The 22,823-nt window shown below is 45.4% G+C and overlaps 1 protein-coding gene across 1 annotated transcript in view; it reads left to right on the top strand.

Annotated features, from left to right (window-relative positions):
- The window catches only part of LOC123076574 (DNA repair protein recA homolog 2, mitochondrial-like), a 32,323-nt gene extending 11,616 nt beyond the window's left edge, over window positions 1–20,707 (top strand). The window contains exons 7-8 of the mRNA XM_044498749.1: window positions 19,238–19,336; window positions 20,454–20,707. Coding sequence (XP_044354684.1) covers window positions 19,238–19,336; window positions 20,454–20,707 — 353 coding nt within the window. The remainder of the gene's footprint in view (window positions 1–19,237; window positions 19,337–20,453) is intronic.
- Window positions 20,708–22,823: the final 2,116 nt, after the last annotated feature.

Below are 22,823 nucleotides of genomic sequence, written 5' to 3'. Positions count from 1 at the left end.
CGCGCCCCCCGAACGGGATCGGCCGAGCGCGCGCCGCCCGCTCCTCTCCTCTCCTCCTCCCTCCGACGAGCGAGGGCCTCCTCCGGCCCCTGCAGCAGCCAGCGAGCGCGGCCCCGACGCGCCCATCCCGCCTGCCCCTGCCGTCCTCCGCCACCGGCCCCTGCTCTCCTTCGACCGCGGCGAGCGAGGACCCGGACGAGCTCGGACCCCGACCGCGACCCCTTCGCCGACCCCGACCCCTCCGGCGACCAGGTACCTCTCCTCCTTCCTCCTTCCTCCCTCTCTCCACCATTCCCCATTCCCTCCCTCCCTCCCCTCGACCGTGGCAGTGTAGGTCATCTGACCGTTGGCAACTTGTTCCATGTATAACCATTGATTATGCCTTTGAGGCAGTTAGTTAACCTCTCACCTATGTTCATAGAAACTTCCTTCAGTAGGCACAAGAAATTTGCAGGATCACAGCCCGAACCACACAGAGAGAAAGTAAACCAGTCATTCGAGATTCATAGTATGCACAAAGAAACAAACACATCTCCCACCCACACAAATCAATGGTTTGTGCTTGTGCACTATTATTTGAAAATCTATAAAAAATACTGTGAGAAGAAATTCTCACAGTTTCAGGTAAAAAAACATCTACAAAATTAATTCGATCTTGCTTACAGGTGCATGAGGAGGTTGAGCTTATTTGTGTGATCCCATACCCCTTGATTTGATTCTGCACTTGTGTAATTAGGCCACCGTAGCTAGCTGAATCAACATTAGTTGTAATATAGCCGAGGTATAGGGTTAGGAGAGGAGTGACATGGAGCAATTGAAGATGTATGTTCGCCTATGTTAGAGTTTCAATGGAGATGTCAATCTCCAGATTGGCTCCATCTCAGCTGTTGTAGTTTTTCTTCACTTGGTCTTAGAAACTTCAATAGGGCAAACCTTATGTGATGATACAGGTTGTTAGTTGCTACTAGAAAGTGTTGAGAGATATTAAAGCGGTGTAACAATTGCTGTCGGGTTTAGCAACTGATATCTTCTTCATCTCCTTTTGCACTGCTTACATGTAAGGTATTGTAGTTTACATAGTTATCTGCACAAATAGTTGATTATCTATTCTACATAATTTCTAATCTGATGTTTGCATTTCCTAACCGTAGCATTTTTTTCTCAGACCAAGGCAAATGAAATCGACTAAAGAAAGAAATAGCATTTACCAATTACCACTAACCATGGCACTAATGTTTCACCTTAGATCATATGTTTGTTCTCTGATACACATGTGGGAAACCTTCTAAACAACAACCTATTGGTAGTTGTTCTTTGTATTGTGGAATACATCGCATGTTTTATAAATTGGGTCAGATGTATAATTAGTCGATGTATAATCCTGGTACTAATTGGTCTCTTCTGCTGCTTATCAGAGATGGGGGGAAGCAGCCACCGCCGCTCTGCCTCACCGGAGTACGAGTTGGATGCTTTCGAGTTCTTCAGTGTCATACTTGGGACTTCAGTATCAGCCACGAGGCAAGTATATTAAACGAGAGATCTCCCCTTCACCCATCTCATTATGATAACTCTGTTGTTTGCTACATCACTCCTTGTCCCAAATTGCAGAGGCTGCCTGACACTTTTATGAACATGCTGGGTGAAGATCCGCCAGATAATGTGAAGCTCCGACAGGCCGGCAGCGGGGTTCGCAGGCTGTGGGACGTGGAGTTGGTGATCGAGGAGGGCCACATGTACCTGTGCCGTGGATGGGAGAAGTTCTACAGTGCCTACGACCTGCGGACCGGGTACTTTCTTCTCTTCAGGTACGACGATGACGCCACAATGCTGATGGTGAAGGTTTTCAACACGACTATGTGTCGCATGCGCTACGCTGACGACGAAGATGCCAGTGCGTTCTGCCTCTTCTTATTCCTCTACATTTGGCTTTGTCTCACATCGATTGTTAACGGTCATTGTTGCATTTGGACAGGCAATGGGAGCAGCAGCAGCGACACTGGCTACAGCCAAAGCAGCAGCGATTATGGCTGTAGCAAAAGCAACAGCGATTCTGGCTTTAGCGAAAGCAGCAGCGATTCTGGCAGCAGCAAAGACAGCAAGAAGGATGATCCGGACTGGAGTGGGGGAGAAGAGGAGCAGAGTGGGGATGAGGAGCTGCAGGATGACGATGGGCATCAGGCTGAGGATGACCTAGCGCTAGTGGTGGCTGACCATGGGCAAGAGATGGTGGTGGCTGACCATGGGCAAGAGATGGTGGTGGCTGAGGATGACCTAGCGATGGTCGTGCCCGTCCTGCCTGAAGGTGGCCTCGCGATGGTGGTGGTGCCTGACAATGACCACGCACCGGTGGTGGCGCCGGCGATCCCACAGCTGGGCGACGTGACCACGCCAATTGTGGTAGAAGACTACATCCCACAGCTGCCTCCACCACCTCGCCGCTCTTGGCGCACCAGGCTGAGGAAGGAGAAGGAGAAGAACAATGAGAACTGAACTATGTCAGGTATGTCAGATCTCCAAAATGATATATATATATATATATATATATATATACTTAGTTACCTATGTTATCTCTAATATGCTTAGTTTCCTATAGGTTAGCTCCAAAATTACTTATGTTAGCACAAAATTATCAAGTTTACATAATAAGCTTATAGTCTTCTTCTTATTCTTCTTACTCTTCTTCTTTTCCAAAATGACATAGGTTAGCTTCATTTTACCTAAGTTGGCTCTAATATGCTAACTTAGAGAGCTTATATTCTTAGTTTCCTATAGGTTAGCTCCAAAATTACTTATGTTAGCACAAAATGATCAAGTTTACATAATAAGCTTATAGTCTTCTTCTTATTCTTCTTATTCTTCTTCTTATTCTTCTTCTAGTATTCTTCTAGTGTTCTTCTTCTTCTAGTATTCTTCTAGTCTTCTTCTTCTTCTTCTCTTCTTCTTCTTCTTCTTCTAACTTCTTGTTTATCATTTTGCAGATTTGATTTAATTCACGGAAGCTTGCATGGATGGAGTGCTTCTTTTCCATTTGTGTTTTTATTTTGTATCAATGTGAAACTTTTGTGAATTGATGGATAACGGTGTTGGATGAACAATGTGAAACTTTTGTAATATGTAACGATGGAACTATGTGTTGGCTATGTATGTATATATGATGAAACTTGTGTGTTGGATATGATTGTTATATGGATGCTTGTTGTATATATATATATGTGTTGGATATCTCATATGTGAAATAGTGACTTGAGATTAAGAAAAAACGAATTTTTTTTAAACAAATTGTTACTAATGGCGCACTTCCATGTGGTGCGCCATTAGTATACCAGCTACTAATGGCGCACCTGCGGGATACTAATGGCGCACCTATGGTGCACCATTAGTATACCAGATACTAATGGCGCACCTGTGGTGCGCCATTACTAAAATATTCTAGTGGCGTGGTACTAATGGCGCACCTGTAGTGCGCTATTAGTAGCCAAAATAGGTGCGCCATTAGTAGGCCTTTTCCTAGTAGTGCACAGGCAAAGAGAACAGTTAGGCCCAAAAGCCTGCAGTTGAGAGGAGTTCGAGAGGGTGGGCGCAGCAGCGCTTATAAACCACTCTCGAGCTCTCTCAACTAGCGAGGTGGGACTAAACTTTTGACGCGGGGCAGCACAAGGCCTTTGGTCCCGGTTGGTGCCACCAACCGGGACTAAAGGGGGCATTGGTCCCGGTTCGTGGCACCAACCGGGACCAAAGGCCTTTAGTCCCGGTTGGTGCCACGAACCGGGACCAAAGAGTTCCCTATATATACCCCATCGCCATAGCAGAGCACTCCACAGTGCTCTGTTTTTTCTGGCCGGCGAGGGGAGGGCATTTGGGTGCTCTAGCTCACCTCCTATGAACATGAGGTGTTCGATGAAATGTCTGAGCCACACTAGTTAATCTTTGTCCTCTCGAAACTCGACCTCCGAGCTCCATTTTCCCCGAGATTTGTCTAGGTTTAGCGGTCCGTCACGTCCCGTTCCCGTCTTCACCGCCGTCGATCGCCCGCGCCGATCTCGTTGCCAGCACCACCGTGGTGAGCCTCTTGTTCTTATCTTCTTTCTGAAAGGAAAAAAATTCTTACTTTAGATAGTTACTTGTCTAATTTTGTTACTTTTATTATTCCTTCTTATTACATAGTGCGATGGTTTTGGTATCCGCCCCCGTCGGCCCTCGTCCTGTCTATGATTCGGATGTGGTATATATTATCTTTTTATAACTATTTGGTTCATTTATTGTTTATGACAAATATACCGACCAACGTGACATAGATTTTATTTATCTAGGAGGTGGTTGAACCAGAAATTCTAACCGACCCTATTGTCGAGAGGTTAAATTTAGTTGAAGAAGAAAACAATTACTTGAAGGAAAAAATATAAAAAATTGAGGAGGGGAAGATGATATTGGAGTTGCATGTTGCGGATGTCGTCGATGATCACAAGATCAACATGGATGCAATGCACTTGAAGATTAGAAAGATTAGAAAATATGCCATTCATACCGAGGCTTGGTATCATTATGCCGTTGGATCAATTGTTACCTTGGTTGCGATTATGATCGCATTTGTTTTTGCATTGAAATGTTTTACATAGTTTCAATGTATGGTTTAATTAATTAGATGCTCTGGAGAGCTATATATATGTTGTTAGATGAGAACTATGTATGTACTTTGGTTCTAATCTGATGATGAACTTCTATTAATTTGGTCACATAATTATATATTCATGATGTTCTGTAATGGTTTTTGACACACTTAATTATATATAATGCACGCAGATGAACCGGCAATGGATGTACGGTGACAGACACACCTCCGAGTACACTAAGGGCGTGCATGATTTTCTCGAAGTGGCTGAGGCAAATAAGCAGAATGGTTTTATGTGTTGTCCATGCCGTATATGTGGGAATACGAAGTCTTACTCTGACCGGAAAATCCTTCACACCCACCTGCTTTACAAGGGTTTCATGCCACACTATAATGTTTGGACGAGGCATGGAGAAATAGGGGTTATGATGGAAGACGGCGAAGAAGAAGAGGACGATGACAACTATGTGCCCCCTGAATACGGTGATGCTGCAACGGGGGAAGCTGCTGAAGATCAAGAGGAACCAGACGATGTGCCCAATGATGCTGCAAGGGGGGGAAGTTGCTGAAGATCAAGAGGAACTAGTGCCCGATGATGATGATCTCCGCCGGGTCATAGTCGATGCAAGGACGCAATGCGAAAGTCAAAAGGAGAAGCTGAAGTTCGATCGCATGTTAGAGGATCACAAAAAAGGGTTGTACCCCAATTGCGAAGATGGCAACACAAAGCTCGGTACCGTACTGGAATTGCTGCAGTGGAAGGCAGAGAATGCTGTGCCTGACAAAGGATTTGAGAAGCTATTGAAAATATTGAAGAAGAAGCTTCCAAAGGATAACGAATTGCCCGACAGTACATACGCATCAAAGAAGGTCGTATGCCCTCTAGGATTGGAGGTGCAGAAGATACATGCATGCCCTAATGACTGCATCCTCTACCGCGGTGCGTACAAGGATCTGAACGCATGCCCGGTATGAGGTGCATTGAGGTATAAGATCAGACGAGATGACCCTGGTGATGTTGACGGCGAGCCCCCCAGGAAGAGGGTTCCTGCGAAGGTGATGTGGTATGCTCCTATAATACCACGGTTGAAACGTCTGTTCAGAAACGAAGAGCATGCCAAGTTGATGCGATGGCACAGTGAGGACCATAAGAAAGACGGGAAGTTGAGAGCACCCGCTGACGGGTCGCAGTGGAGAAAAATCGAGAGAAAGTACTGGGCTAAGTTTGCAGCTGACCCAAGGAACGTATGGTTTGGTTTAAGCGCGGATGGCATTAATCCTTTCGGGGAGCAGAGCAGCAATCACAGCACCTGGCCCGTGACTCTATGTATGTATAACCTTCCTCCTTGGATGTGCATGAAGCGGAAGTTCATTATGATGCCAATTCTCATCCAAGGCCCTAAGCAACCCGGCAACGACATTGATGTGTACCTAAGGCCATTTGTTGAAGAACTTTTACAGCTGTGGAATGGAAACGGTGTACGTACGTGGGATGAGCACAAACAGGAGGAATTTAACCTGCACGCGTTGCTGTTTGTAACCATCAACGATTGGCCCGCTCTCAGTAACCTTTCAGGACAGACAAACAAGGGATACCACGCATGCACGCACTGTTTAGATGACACTGAAAGTATATACCTGGAGAAATGCAGGAAGAATGTGTACCTGGGCCATCGTCGATTTCTTCCGACCAACCATCAATGTCGAAAGAAACGCAAGCATTTCAAAGGCGAGGCAGATCACCGGAAGAAGCCCGCCATGCGTACCGGTGATCACGTACTTGCTATGGTCAATGATTTACACGTAATCTTTGGAAAGGGTCCCGGCGGACTAGCTGTTCCGAATGACGCTGAGGGACACGCACCCATGTGGAAGAAGAAATCTATATTTTGGGACCTACCCTACTGGAAAGAGCTAGAGGTCCGCTCTTCAATCGACGTGATGCACGTGACGAAGAACCTTTGCGTGAACCTGCTAGGCTTCTTGGGCGTGTATGGGAGGACAAAAGATACACCTGAGGCACGGGAGGACCTGCAACGTTTGCACGAAAAAGACGGCATGCCTCCGGAGCAGTATGAAGGTCCTGCCAGCTACGCTCTTACGAAAGAAGAGAAAGAAATCTTCTTTGAATGCCTGCTCAGTATGAAGGTCCCGACTGGCTTCTCGTCGAATATAAAGGGAATAATAAATATGCCAGAGAAAAAGTTCCAAAACCTAAAGTCTCATGACTGCACGTGATTATGACGCAACTGCTTCCGGTTGCATTGAGGGGGCTTCTACCGGAAAACGTACGATTTGCCATTGTGAAGCTATGCGCATTCCTCAATGCAATCTCTCAGAAGGTGATCGATCCAGAAATCATACCAAGGCTAAGGAATGATGTGGCATAATGTCTTGTCAGTTTCGAGCTGGTGTTCCCACCATCCTTCTTCAATATCATGACGCACGTCCTAGTTCATCTAGTCGACGAGATTGTCATTCTGGGGCCCGTATTTCTACACAATATGTTCCCCTTTGAGAGGTTCATGGGAGTCCTAAAGAAATATGTCTGTAACCGCGCTAGGCCAGAAGGAAGCATCTCCATGGGCCATCAAACAGAGGATGTCATTGGGTTTTGTGTTGACTTCATTCCTAGCCTTAAGAAGATAGGTCTCACTAAATCGCGGTATGAGGGGAGACTGACTGGAAAAGGCACGCTTGGAGGGGACTCAATAATATGCAGGGACGCTATTCTTGGTCTCAAGCACACTACACAGTTCTACAGAACTCTACCTTGGTGACCCCGTATGTCGATGAACACAAGAACAGTCTGCGCTCCAAACACCCGGAGTAGTGTGACGACTGGATTACATGTGAACACATCACGACCAGAGGTGACACCACTGTTTGTGATGAGTTGTACTCATTGTCCAGGGGACCATCTTCGACTGTATTGACTTACAAAGGATACAAGATAAATGGGTATACATTTTACACGATCGTCCAAGATCAAAAGAGCACCAACCAAAACAGCGGTGTCCGCTTTGATGCAGCAACCGAGAGGGGAAAGGACACATATTATGGTTACATAATGGACATATGGGAACTTGACTACGGACATGATTTTGAGGTCCCTTTGTTTAAGTGCAAATGGGTCAATCTGTCAGGAGGCAGGGTACAGGTAGACGCACAGTACGGAATGACAACAGTGGATCTGAACAATCTTGGGTACACTGACGAACCGTTTGTCCTAGCCAATGATGTGGCACAGGTTATCTATGTGAAGGACGTGTCTACCAGACCGAGGAAAAGAAAAGATAAGGAAGCGAATACATCATAGGATGAGCCAAAGCGCCACATAGTTGTTTCAGAAAAAGTGACATTGTGGGAGTGGAGGGCAAGACAGACATGTCTGAAGATTATGAAAAGTTTCATGAAATTCCTCCCTTCAAAGTCAAGGCTGACCCAAGCATCCTGATAAACGATGAAGATTATCCATGGTTACGGCGCAATAAGCAAATGACACAAGCGAAGAAAAAGTGAAGACTTTCTCCCGCAACTATTATGATGATACCATGCCAACTTTGTAATAGACGAGTATGATACCATTGTCCGTTTTGTACAAGAAGTGCATCTAGTTTTTGCCGTAACCCTCTCAACTAGCGAGGTGGGACTAAACTCACCACCACGCCGCTGTGCAAGACCATTGGTCCCGGTTGGTGGCACGAACCGGGACCAATTCCACCCTTTGGTCCCTGTTGGTGCCACGAACCGGTACTAATGAGGCTGTGGCCCCACGAGCACCTTTAGTACCAGTTCGTGGCGAGACGATGAAGAAGAGGCGCAATGCTCACGTTGCTTAGCTTCAAGCCTTGAGGAATAACGTAGACTGCATGGAGCTATGTGCAGTGCAGTCTACACTATTCCGAAAGGCTTGAAGCAAATCAACGAGCATTGCGCCTCTTTTTTATTTTTAATAACTTATTACAACTCCGGACTTCTTGTGTTCCGACAAAATAAAATAAACTTTAATAAAATTTATGAAACTAAAATTAACAAAGTATTTTCTGTCCAAAACATTATAAGAAACCTCTATTATTATTGAAACTAAAATCATATAAAATTGATGCAACTAAAATTATCAAAGTATTTTCTATTCAAAATCATTAAAAGCAAAAAGAATTTTCATAAAGAACTTTTTTTGATAGAAACTTTAATAGCAAAAAGAATTATCATAAAGTAAAATAAATAAGTAATTAGAAACAAAATAAAATAAAAATAAATAAGTTTTTTGTTGTAAGTAGAAACAAAACATAATAAATAAAGCAAAAAAGAAAACAAAAAAAACTAAATACAACAAAAAGAATTTTCATAAAGAACTTTTTTTGATAGAAACTTTAATAAAAAAAGAATTATCATAAAGTAAAATAAATAAGTAATTAGAAACAAAATAAAATAAAATAAATAAGTTGTTTGTTGTAAGTAGAAACAAAACAAAATAAATAAAGCAAAAAAGAAAACAAAAAAACTAAATACAGCAAAAAAAATTGTTGGGGCGCTGCCCGCTGGGACCTCCAACCCTTGGGTTTGCAAATACAGGCTCAGAAGGGCTAGAGGGCTCAACGGGCAGCGCGCCAAAGTTAGGCCCAGAAGCCTGCTATAGAGAGGAGTTCGAGACAGCAGCCGCAGCGGGGCTTATAAACCACTCCGAGCCCCTCTCAACTAGCGAGGTGGGACTAAACTTTTGGCCGCGACGCGGGCAGCAAGAGGCCTTTTGTCCCGGTTGGTGCCACCAACCGGGACTAAAGGGGTGCATTGGTACCGGTTCGTGGCACCAACCGGGACCAATGCCCGCCCTTTAGTCCCGGTTGGTGCCACCAACCGGGACTAAAGGGTGGCACTGGTCCCGGTTGGTGCCACGAACCGGGACCAATGCCCTTGCTATATAACCAGGACTTCTGAAAATTTCACATCTCCCTCGCCTCCCTCGCCAGTTGCCCCCGCCGCCAGGCTGCCCAAATCGCTCGCGCGCTCCTCGTCGCCGTCGCCGCCGCCGGCCGCCATCCCCGTCTCCCCGTGCCCCTGCCCCGCGCCCGAGCCCACGCCGGCTGCCGCCCCGTGCCCCTGCCCCGTCCCCGAGCACGCACGGCCGCGCCCCTGCGCCCCGGCCCGCCCCCACCATTGTCGTCGTCGTCGGCGCCCGCCCCCACTGCCGCCCCTGCCTCGACGCCGCCCCTCCTCCCCGTTCGGTCCGGCTCCGGCGACCCCCTTTCCTCCCTGTCCGCTCAATCCTCTTCATATAATTTTTTTTCATATAATTTTTTTTCATATGCATATGTTGATTATATGGATGGATGGATGATGTATATGTTCATTATATGGATGGATGGATGATGTATGCTTTTTTTTCATATAATTTTTTTAGGCAGATTTTTAGAATTTTTTGTGTATGTATGTTATGTTTATATGTATGTATGTATGTATGTTCATATGTATGTATGTTTATATGCAAAGCATATGCAAAGAAAATGTATGAATGGTCATATGCAAAGAAAAATGTATGTATGGTCATATGCAAAGAAAATGTATGTATGTATGTTCATATGAAAGAAAAATGTATGTATGTATGTTCATATGCATATGCAAAGAAAATGTATGTTCATATGCATATGCAAAGAAAATGTATGTTCATATATATGATGATATGTTCATATAAAAAGGAAAATAAGAAGAGGAAGAAAGGAGAAGAAGAGGAGAGGAAGAAGAGGAGAAATAAATAAGAAGAGGAAAAAAGAAGAGGAGAAGAAGAAGGAATAGAAGAGAAGAAGAAAAAATAGAAAAAAAATCTATTTTTTCTTCTTCTCTCCTCTATTCCTTTCTTCTTCTCCTCTTTTTTTTTCTTCTTTTTTTTCTTCGATCTTCTCCTCTATTCCTTTTCTTCTTCTCCTCTTTTTATTTCTTCTTCGTTTTCTTATGTTTTATCGGGTCTGTCGTCGTCGATATACCCCTCTCCCGATAACTTCAACACGTGGGGGGTCGATATACCCCCTCCCCGCCGATAATATTATTTTCCCATGTACCTATGTCGTCGTTGTCGATATAACCCCCTCCCGATAACTTCAACACGTGGGGGGGGGGTCGATATACCCCCTCCCCGATAACATTATTTTCCCATGTATGTATGTCGTCGTTGCCGATATATATAACTCCCTCCCAGATAACTTCGACATGATGGACGGTCGATATTTATAACCCCTCTCGACCGTTATAACTTATACCACGGGAGCACCCCCCGGCCCTCTCGCTCGACCAAAACTCTCGAGGATACCCAAACCCTAGAAAAAAACGATGTCGGTCTCCTACCCCCTCCCGCCGCGCCCCTACCCTTGAAGCGTTACCTAGGCCACCCCAAACCCGGAATAAGCTAGGTCTACATTTGCACTAATATATCCACCTACTGTCATGTTTGTGTAATAATTGCCATGTTGTAATATTTGCAGAAACAATGGAGCACGGATGAGATGAGCAAGCAGAAGAGGTGTTGGGGGACATAATCTTAGTCGGAGGTGATATCTTGTCGTATCTTAACGACAATGATGGTCTGGAAGAACAGGGTGAAGAAGCAGGCTACGGTGATCGAAGAGTGGAGGAGGAAAGACATGATTATGATGGCTCCGGTGACCCAATGCTGGTGCAAGAAGGAGCCCGTGGTGACGGCTCCGGTGACCGAACAGAGTCCGGCCAGGTAAATATATTAGTTAAGCCTGTGCTGACTAGCTAATTGATGCATTCATTGTTTTGGTATGTACACATATTAATTAACACTCGTCTTTCTTCTTTTTTCTAGCCCTCCGGATCGAGCACAACTGCGGTAAAGAGACGAGGCCCGAAGAGAAAGTTGCGCTCGGATGAAAGGTTTGAGATCACAGCAATCGCGCGCGACGGCTAACCGATTGAACCCATCCGGACAAAGGATGCATTTGCTGCTCAGTGCGGGGTTCTAGTTAGGGACAAGATCCCGATCAGCATCCACCAATGGTATAAGCCTAAGAAGGAAGACCCTGAGGTGTCTTATGTCAATGATATGCAGAAAGATGATCTTTGGACTGAGCTGAAGGCAAATTTGACCCTACCGCCAGAGGAGGATCCCGAGGAGCCAGTTATAGAGCAATTAATCAAGTCTCATGCTCTTAAGAAGATGGCAGACCTATTCAGGAGGTGGAAGAATGAGCTGAAAACGTTTGTCGACAAAGAAGAGACACCAGAATTCATCGGCCGGTATGAGAAGATCAGAGATCACTCGCCCGCATTTGTGGCCCACAAGACATCGGAAAAGAGTAAGAAGATGTCAGCGACAAACAAGAAGAATGCTGCAAAGAAGAAGCTTCACCATCGCACGGGGTCAGGTGGCTACCTCAAAGCCCGACCTAAGTGGGCCAAGGCTGAGAATGATCTGCTTGAAAAAGGGATCGAACCACAGACAATGAACTGGACAGACCGTTGCCGGACTTGGTTCTTCGGGGTTGGCGGAACCTTGGACCCTGTATCTGGGAGGTGCGTTTGGACGAACGAGCTTTTGAGAATACCAGTCAAGAAGATTCAGCAATATATCGATGCAGCGCAGGAAGGGACGTTCGTTCCAGACAGAGAGAACGACGAGCTCACAATGGCCCTCAGGAATCCTGAGCACCCTGGACGAACACGAGGCACGCCAGGCTCCGTTCCGTGGAAGGCTGGTTTTCCGGACGCGGGCGGTTACAAAAGCCAGGAGAGGAGGAAAAAAGTGGAGCAGATCCAAATTCAGAAGCTGCACGAAAGGGTTCAAGCGCTAGAGGAACGAGACGGCAATCTACATGCCGAAACTGCCCCCGAAGCTACACCGCCATCTCAGCGGAGAAGCAGCGTGGCTTCCACCGAGCTGCTTCAGCTGGAGCATGCGGCTCCTGCTAGCTACCCCGTGGATGCTATCACGGAGTCTTAACATTGCCACCTTATGGCGGAATGGCAGAACTTCAAAGTCAAGGCGGTTGTTGGCTCTGTTTTACCTCCTGAACCCGGCGCAACCTACCACTGCCGGCCGATTCCAGAAGGATATGCTAGGGTGATGGTGGATGAAATAACGGAGGGATTTGAGGAGCTCCAGCTTGACCACCCTACGGGTGAAGGGGAGACTCGGCTGGGTTCTGCTCTGAAGACTCCATGCCTATGGCGGAAGGAGCTCATCATGCTTCCGAACTGGACGGCTCCGGCGAGTAAGGGCACTCCGCCTCCTCCTCCGCCTCCTCCTCCGGCGAGTGATCAGGGCACTCAGCCTCCTTCTCCGGCGTGTGGCGGCACTCCGCCTCCTTCTCCGCCAGCGCCGGCGCGCCAGAGCAGCCAGCCTCCTCCTTCTCCGCCTCGTCAGCAAGGGCGGAAGAGACCCGCCGCCGCTGCGGCTGCTCCGGCGCATCGTAGTCCTTCTCCTCCGCCGCGTAAGCAAGGAAAGAAGACAGCCGCAGCCGCTCCGTCTGCTCTGCCGGCGTCTAGCAGTATAGCTGCCAGAGGCGGGAGGCAATACAGATTCGGTCCTTCTCTGAAGACTCCAGAGAAGTTACCATACGAGAGGACCGAGGAGGAAACCAGGAAGATCGTGCGAGCCGAAGTGACAAACTTCTTTGAAGGGGTGAAAGCAAAGAAACATCCACCTCCGGAGGAGAAGGTAGATCCGGTGAAAGCAAAGCGCACTCTGGCTGCCCTGACAAAACCACCAAAGTCTCCGCCGAGAGGCAACTATGAGCGCATTCTTGCAAAGACATATGCTAAAGCGGAGCGGTCGGGAAGTACTGTCAGTGATCAAAGGTTAAAAGAATGACGAGCTGGGAAAAAAATTGCCCAGCTCGGCGAACAAGCGAACCAATCGTGCCGCCCGCTCAAGGTGTCAAAAGACATCATCGCTAATGATCCGAGTATGGTGCCCGGTTATAGCAATCTTGCAGATTACCTGCCCGACGATGTACATTATGAAATCATGGAGGTGGACGAACACAAATACCATTACGGGAAGCCTCTCGTCAAAGATGAAAGATCTCTAACAACGATGATGCGAAGACTACATGATTGGTACATGAAAACCTGCAGAGAGTCTGATGGGATGGATACTTTGACGCTGAGAGTTAAACCGGAGCATGACCTCGTTGGAATTGATCTGCTGAATGTTTCATTTGAGGATTTCTTCCAGTTTTACAATCAAAAGGCCCTCGATAAAACAACGATCACTTGCTACTGTCTGTAAGTAGTACTACTTCTGTCATTAAGTCTCTCTATATAGGTCAGCTCTTTCATTGCATGTATTTATAATTATCCTCACTATATTATGCAGATTGAAGATCGCCGAATTGAAGAAAAGACAAATCGGTGATATTGGGTTCATTAACACAAATCTCATAGATGCATATACGGTTGAAAAACATCCCAAAGAAGCCGAGGCCAACTTGCTACAATCGTTGGTATTAAATCAAAACAAAGATATAATACTCTTTCCTTACAACTTCAAGTGAGTGTTACTGTCTTGTGCATATTCGGTTTCCCTTATTAGTCCAGGTTATGGTAATGTAATTGATGACTTATGCATGCATGCGCAGCTTCCACTATATTCTCCTAGAGATTAAGCTTGAGCAGGGAGTAGTAACCGTCTTAGACTCGAGACGAAAAGATCCCCAGGACTATGCGAACATGACTCAAATGCTCGAGAAGTAAGTTAAATCGATCATTATCCACCATATCAGCAACTTTGTTCATTTCCTGATATCAAGTAATTGTTTTCTTTGTCTGGCAGGGTTTGGAGAAAATTCACCTCAAAAGCTCCGGGACTGCCGAAGAAGCTGCAATTTAATCACCCGAAAGTAAGTACTATAGTAGCATGTTCCGCGCATCTCCTAGTGATTCAAGCGCTAGTTTCATCAATACCATTTAGCATGCTTGCTTATCAGTTTGATTGACCTCTATTTCTTGTAAAGTGGTTGTGGCAGGAACCCGGGAATAATTACTGTGGATACTACATTTGCGAGTCCATCCGCTACATGACCTGTGAGCGGGGCTACACTGAAGAACAATATGAAGTGCGTAAGCAATAATATTCACAATTTTATTTTATTACCATCATTTGTGTTTAGTTTCATTTATTCATATATATATGTATTGACCCCCTTCTTCAAATTAGATGTTTCGGAAGCGGGATGAACTCCTAGCACCAGATCGTATGCGAAGAATTCAAGAGGAATTGGCGGCATTCTTCCTTGACCACGTGATCGCTGAAAACGGAGAATACTATATGGACCCTGTGTTCCTATAATTTAATTAGGAGATTGCATTGTAAGAGATAATTATTGTATATATGTAGCCGATAGTGTCGGATAGATATACGAGAACTTGTTGTTCGACCAATATCTCGGAGAAGGAGAGGTGGTCGATATCACTTCTCTCTGTATGCATATGTTCATGACGATCTTCTGTTTCCTTCATTTGATTACAGGTAACGTGTCTACTCCTCTCCATATGTATATAGTACGTAGCGTTGACCAAGCACGGAGATAAGAGAGGACATTTCTCTCTATTAATTAGCTAGCTAACACAATATATGAAACACCTAAATTAACCCCCCAAAACCCCTAAACCACCTCCTTTCAAAAAAAAACAAAAACCTCAGCTCCTGCCAGCTACTGGCGCGTGGATGCCTATTGGTCCCAGTTGGTGACACCAACCGGGACAAAAGGCCCTGCCTATTGGTCCCGGTTGGTGGCACCAATCGGGACCAAAGGCCCCCTGCCTGGGCTAGCAGCAGCGGCCACGTGGAGGACCTTCTGTCCCGGTTCGTGTAAGAACCGAGACTAAAGGGTTAGGGCTTTAGTAACGACCCTTTAGTCCCGGTTCGACAACCGGGACAAAAGGCCCTTACAAACCGGGGTAAAAGCCCCTTTTCCTACTAGTGCTCGCCGAGCGAAGGGCAGCCGCACTGGTTTATAAACCCAGCCGCGGCTGCTCCTTCGAACTTCTCTATATAGCAGGCTTCTGGGCCTAACTATGGGACGCTGCCCTGTGAGCCTGCTGGCCCTTCTGGGCCTGAATTTGCACACCCTATGTCTGGCAGGCCCACTGGGCAGCGCCCCAACAATTTTTTTATATATTTTTTTCTTTTCTGCATCATTTATTTTCTTCTATTTATTTTTGAGTAATTTTCAGAGTTCATTTTGTAGTGATTTTCAATTTCACGGTCATTTAGCTCTCTAAACAAATCGGTAAATGACTGAAAAACAGCAAATGATGTCAGAACGTGTTGGAAATTGATGACGTCGCTTTGAATGCTGCATACTGAACGCAAAAATAGGCTGGAGTTCAAATAAGTTTAAAAAACATTGAAGTGCCCGTGTAACAGATGAGTTCTCGTCCGAAACCCTGATATACTCCGGAAGAGATTGTCCAGTTTGTACACGAGGTGCGTCCAGTTTTCGCCGTGACCCTCTCTACTCTTTTGCACATCCTATGCGGGTGACATGATGATACCATGCCAAGTTCCAACATATTCAGCGTTCATTTTATAGTGATTTTCAATTTCACGGTCATTTAGCTCTCTAAACAAATCGGTAAATGATTAAAAAACAGCAAATGCTGTCAGAACTGTTGGAAATTGATGACGTCGCTTTGAATGCTACATACTGAATGCAAAAATTGGCTGGAGTTCAAATAAGTTTAAAAAACATTGAAGTGCCCGTGTAACAGATGAGTTCTCGTCCGAAACCCTGATATACTCCGGAAGAGATTGTCCAGTTTGTACACGAGGTGCGTCCAGTTTTCGCCGTGACCCTCTCTACTCTTTTGCACATGCTATGCGGGTGAAATGATGATATCATGCCAAGTTCCAACATTTTCAGAGTTCATTTTGTAGTGATTTTCAATTTCACGGTCATTTAGCTCTCTAAACAAATCGGTAAATGACTGAAAACAACAAATGATATCAGAACGTGTTGGAAATTGATGATGTCGCTTTGAATGCTGCATACTGAACGCAAAAATAGGCTGGAGTTCAAATAAGTTTAAAAAACATTGAAGTGCCCGTGTAACAGATGAGTTCTCGTCCGAAACCTTGATATACTCCCGAAGAGATTGTCCAGTTTGTACACGAGGTGCGTCCAGTTTTCGCCGTGACCCTCTCTACTCTTTTGCACATGCTATGCGGGTGAAATGATGATACCATGTCAAGTTCCAACATTTTCAGGGTTCATTTTGTAGTGATTTTCAATTTCACGGCCATTTAGCTCTCTAAACAAATTGGTAAATGACTGAAAACAGCAAATGATATCAGAACATGTTGGAAATTGATGACGTCGCTTTGAATGCTGCATACTGAAGGCAAAAATAGGCTGGAGTTCAAATAAGTTTAAAAAACACTGAAGTGCCCGTGTAACAGATGAGTTCTCGTCGGAAACCCTGATACTCTGAAAGAGATTGTCCAGTTTGTACACGAGGTGCGTCCAGTTTTCGCCGTGACCCTCTCTACTCTTTTGCACATGCTATGCGGGTGAAATGATGATACCATGCCAAGTTCCAACATTTTCAGAGTTCATTTTGTAGTGATTTTCAATTTCACGGTCATTTAGCTCTCTAAACAAATCGGTAAATGACTGAAAAACAGTAAATGATGTCAGAACGTGTTGGAAATTCATGACGTCGCTTTGAATGCTGCATACTGAACGCAAAAATAGGCTGGAGTTCAAATAAGTTTAAAAAACATTGATTATCATAAAAAATACATTGATTATCAATGCTTCAATCTGAATTGTCAATATGAGTCCTCAACGGTTTAGAAACCGGTGAAGACTCATATTGCGACCACAAATTCTACACATAGAGTTCAGTGAAGACCGAGTGCTTGTGATACAGTCTTCACAGGTAATGGATCGTCGACGTGGTCTGCCATTGAATATGGGCTCGAGCTAGTTAAGCAGGGATGTATTTGGCGTGTTGGCAACGGAGCAGAGATACGCATCTGGCGAGATCCTTGGATCCCAAGGGGCCCTTCATTTAGGCCGATCACACCAAAACGTCGATGCAGATTAAAATGGGTGGCAGATCTCCTCAATGTTGATGGCTCTTGGAATAGAGCAGTTGTCCGGCAACATTTTCTCCCAGCGGATGTCACGGAAATTCTGAAAATTAAACCCTCTCGCCACTTGGAAGCGGACTCTATTGCTTGGCAACCGGATAAGCAAGGTCGGTTCTCGGTGCGGTCTGCTTACAATATGGCTCTCGATCTGATCATGGCTCAACAAGGAATTGGGGAGTCAAGTGCTAGAACAGATGGATCAAGACCTGCGTGGAAGCTGCTATGGAAATGTGGGGCTCCAGCGAAGGTTCGCGTCTTCGCCTGGAAAGCTGCTCGGGAGGCACTGGCTACTAGGGCGAACAAGAAGCGGCGACACATGGAGCTGGATGGTATTTGTACGATCTGCGGGCAAGAGGAAGAAACGGCTCATCATGCTCTAGTCCGATGCCCTCATGCTCAGAACTTGTGGGACGCAATGCGAAGGGTCTGGGATTTACCACCTGTTGAATCTCTCAGAAATACACAGCCAGACTGGTTGTTAATGCTGCTACAGGAGCTGAACGACACACAACGCATGCTTGTACTCATGGTGCTATGGCGCGTGTGGCATGTACACAATGAGCTTACCCATGAGAAGCCAATGATCCCCGTTGAAGTGTCTAAACGTTTTTTGTGCAGCTATGCGGAATCACTACTCAGGATCAGTCAGTATCCGCACGCAGATATCATCAAGGGGAAGCTACCAAATATATTGGAAGGGGCAGTACTGCATAGCACCAGCAGCGAGCCAAGACGTCCGGTCACGGCATCATGGGAACCTCCGCCAGAAAATCATGTCAAGCTAAACTTTGATGGATCGTATGTCGCTGCCGACGGATCCGCAGGAGCGGGCATGGTCCTGCGTGACCATACTGGCCAGGTGATCTATGCCGCTTGTAGATGGCTCTTAAACTGCCATGGGCCGCTAGAGGCTGAGCTCGCTGCATGTGAGGAGGGACTCAAGCTGGCGTTGCATTGGTCCCAGAAGCCGCTACTAGTGGAGACGGACTGTGCTGAAATTTTGTCTCTGATCAATGCTCGCCCACCAGATCGATCGAGAAACATGTACCAAGTGGCTGAAATCTCAGACCTACTGAAGGAGAGGCAAGCTCAAATCAAGAAGATTAGTCTGACGCAGAACATGGTTGCGCATGCTATGGCATCCATTGGACGAGCACAAGAACGAACGGCATGTTGGTTAGCAAATGTTCCTCCGGAGATTAGCATTATCATTGTGAATGACTGTAAAAACATTATCAATTAAGTAATGAAATGCTTTCCCCCCGCAAAAAAAAAAAGATATCGCCTTCTTCTTGGTGGAGTATTATAATTGCGGTGGCCTACCATTTGGATAGCTTAAAAGTTCAGTACATAGGTCATCTACGTCCAAAGTATGACAGTGTGACAATGGGGGTAGATGAGTCATTTCTGTACACCCCGTGCATGATTGGAGATCTTCCAGAATAGGCAAACTCAGACAAAGATGAAGATGATCTGTACACCCTCTGCATGACTGACTGGAGATCTTTCAGAATATGCAAACTCAGACGAAGATGATCTGTACACCCTGTGCATGACTGGAGATCTTTCAGAATATGCAAACTCAGACGAAGATGAAGATGGAGATGAAGGTTGGAGATTGATATGAAGATGATGAAGATGGCATACATACGTTCTCTGACGCAATCTTGCTTCATGACTGTTGCCTGTTTGCTCTCAGTCGTTTTACGTGTACAGTCTTCGTAGTTTGTTCGCCAAATAGTTTCTACTCTGCTCTTCCTTTTTAAGCCCCGTTGTTCAGGCATTCAGCCTCACGCTACGGTTGTACTTATCTTGTTTTCTTTTCTTTTTTGCAATCACAGAGATGGCGCATATACACATCATAGTTTATTCGCTCCTAAGTCTATTTTTGCAGTCTGAGTGGTGTAGTTAAACATGTCCACATCAATGGCGGTGAATTAGATATTAAAATCAATTATGAGAGATATTGGTTTGAGTGGAAGCATAATTATGAATCAATTAAGTTTAATCACTAGTGCAACGACTAATTAATCACTAGTCCAAGCGAGATAGCAAGGGATGAAGGCAACATGTGTTCTTGCAGTCTGATAGCCTGATAAGTACAACTACTTGCTACTCCCTCCGTTCCGAAATATAAGTTTTTTTGAGATTCTAATATGGACTACCTACGAAGCAAAATAAGTGAATCTACACTCTAAAATATATCTATGTACATACATATAGTCCATATTAAAATCTTTAAAAAGACTTATATTTAGGAACGGAGGAAGTAGATTAATTTCAAGCTATCCAATCTATACAAAAGTGAAATATGTACACGATCACACTGTACACGATAATGACAAAGAAACAAGTACGATTGATGTCCAGATGTCACCGTTACACAAACCTGTCTAAATATACCATATACTGTTCCATACAGAAAAAGGAAGAGTGTGTGCCGTGCGGCCCTGAAAATTTTAAACTTCAATCGCAAAAAAGAAAAAAAGAAAAAAAAAACAAACTTGCCCACATGTGCGGGCACGGATCGTAAGCCACAAGCCAAGTTTCCACAGGAAAATTTCATACTGCTTCTATTTATTTTTTATTTTTTATTTTTGCATCGACATACTACTCTTATTTGACTCCGTAGCTTTCAAGTCTTTCCACGTATATTTTTCAAGTTGTACATATAAAGCACGTACGGTACGTATAGGGGCAAGGTTATCGAACGGAAACCTAGGTCAGAACCCAGTACGCCCCGAGCTGCCGTGATCGGCGTCCAGAACACGGCGGCAGCGAGCGAGAGCGACAAGCCGATGGACCACACGGAGGCGCTGCCGGACGACGCGCTCGCGGCCATCCTCGGCCGCCTCGCGCGTCAGGACCTGGCGGCGTGCCGCCGCGTGCGCAGGGCGTGGCTTGCCATCGTGGACGGGCGGCGGCTGCTGCCGCGCAACCACCATCTGCCGGACTCGGTGGAGGGCATCTTCGCCAACTAGTGGAGCTACGAGCGCCCGCACTTCCTCGGCCGCCCCTCCACGCGGCACCGCGGCGTCGACTACGGCAACCTCCACTTCCTGCCCGGCTATGCTGGGGACAATAACATAATCGTGGACCACTGCAACGGCCTCCTCCTCTACGGTGATGGCTACAAACTCTACTGCTGTGGCGGCCTGAGAGTGTTCTGCAGATGGCGCTACAGCGTGTATTGTCATGGAGCACTACACGTGCTACTTTACCGCGGTACATTCGTCACCAGGTAAACATCATGATAAAAGCGTATGATAAATGAAATTTTCTTGCCAACTCTAGCATTCATATTGCTTATAATTTACATTCAAAAATTGTTGTTCACATTTTTGTAGGTTTTCATTGTCTAGTGGCAAATATAAAGCAGTAAGAACTCCAATAGATGTTATGGAAGTTAAAGTTGGGCGGCATTATCTCGGGAGATCGGAGGATGATGTGTACTTTGCAGAGATCCGTGATCGAATTCGGATTTGGATCCTGAGTGAATCAACCGATCAGCTAAGCTGGGTGTTGAAGAATATCATTGACCTCGCGCCATTGGCAAGTATATCTTCACTCTCACTCGACCCGAAAGGAATTTGCAGGCCTTGCATGTTAGATGACGATCAGGTTCTTGACAAACATGGAAATAACAAGAGGCTAGCAGGGCAATGTTTTGATTGGAGCTGGGACGATGATAATATGCTTGACACAAACACAAACGATGAGTGTGGACATCGTCGTGGATACTTTCTAATTGGATTTCATCCCTGCAAAGAGATCGCCTTCTTCTTGGCGGAGTATTCTGTAGTAGTGGCTTACCATTTGGATAGCTCAAAAGTTCAGTACATAGGTTATCTCTGTCCAAACTATGACAGCGCAACATTTGGGATAGAAGTCATTTCTAAACACACCATGCATGATCGAAGATCTTCCACTAAGTGCCTACTCAGATGAAGAAGATGAAGATGAAGGGGAAGAGGAAGAGGAAGAGGAAGAGGAAGAAGAAGAAGAAGATGATGAAGAGGAAAATGAAGATGAAGACGATGATGAAGATTAAGATTAGTGTACATATATCTGTGTCCCAACCTTGCTTTATGACTATTGTCTGTTTGCTCTCAGTCATTTACGTTTACAGTCTTAGTTAGTTTGTCAACGATTGTGCCTGGTGTCTGCTTCTGTTCTTTCGCCATTAGTACAAAGGTACATGTACACACCGCGACATGCATAAGAAGATTGATGAGTACCGTAAATCAGTGGCGGAGACAGGGAGGACCAGCAGGGGCCCTGCCCCCCCCCCCCCTAATGTCACTGGTTTAGGCCTAATACTAGTGTAAACATTGACTTTTTTGCTGTTAAAACAATGCATTTTAATGATCTGGCCCTCCCAAACAAGGTTTAGCAACGTTTGGCCCTCCCAATTTGATTTTCCTGGCTCCGCCACTGCCGTAAATCTTGCTAATTTTTTAATTGAAAGACTTAGATGCCTAAAAGTGAGCTCCCTGATTTGAACCTTGGTGGATATAGGAGGCTGGCACACTACTTGGTGCTTCCACGATTCAACCACCACACCAGGAGGTGGTTCACCGGGAGCTAATATTGCGCGCCCTTTTTAGGATAATAGCGCCAATCACTTTGATTAATTGTGCGTTCTGTGTAACACACTGTTTTAGTCATCTCCCCTCTCTAGAGAAGCCCAATATTTTCTTCTACTCCCGCCGCACCAAAATACTAGAGATTTCAATATGGACCATACACGGAGCAAAATGAGCAAATATACGCTCTAAACTATGTCTATATACATCCGTATGTAGTTCATATTAAAATCTTTAAAAATACTTATATTTAGAAACGAAGGGAATATATCTGTCCTACTTTTCTTTTATACTATATTATCTTTAAAAATATAATCTGCTACCACAACTGAGCCGAGTTCACTACTCAAGCTGCGAAGCATAAACTACACTGTAACTGGAAGCGAACAGTAAAACAATAAGCAGGATAAGTGCATGCATTAGCATCGTGGACAGATGGCCAAGGTAGTTTGCTTGGGATCTCAGTATCATGGGATGGAAATGGAACGACCGCTGACTGGCTTAATAATCG

This window comes from Triticum aestivum, chromosome 3D (assembly GCF_018294505.1).
Source record: "Triticum aestivum cultivar Chinese Spring chromosome 3D, IWGSC CS RefSeq v2.1, whole genome shotgun sequence".
In the NCBI taxonomy this organism is placed as follows: domain Eukaryota; kingdom Viridiplantae; phylum Streptophyta; class Magnoliopsida; order Poales; family Poaceae; genus Triticum; species Triticum aestivum.
This window is presented reverse-complemented; position numbering and strand designations above follow the sequence as displayed.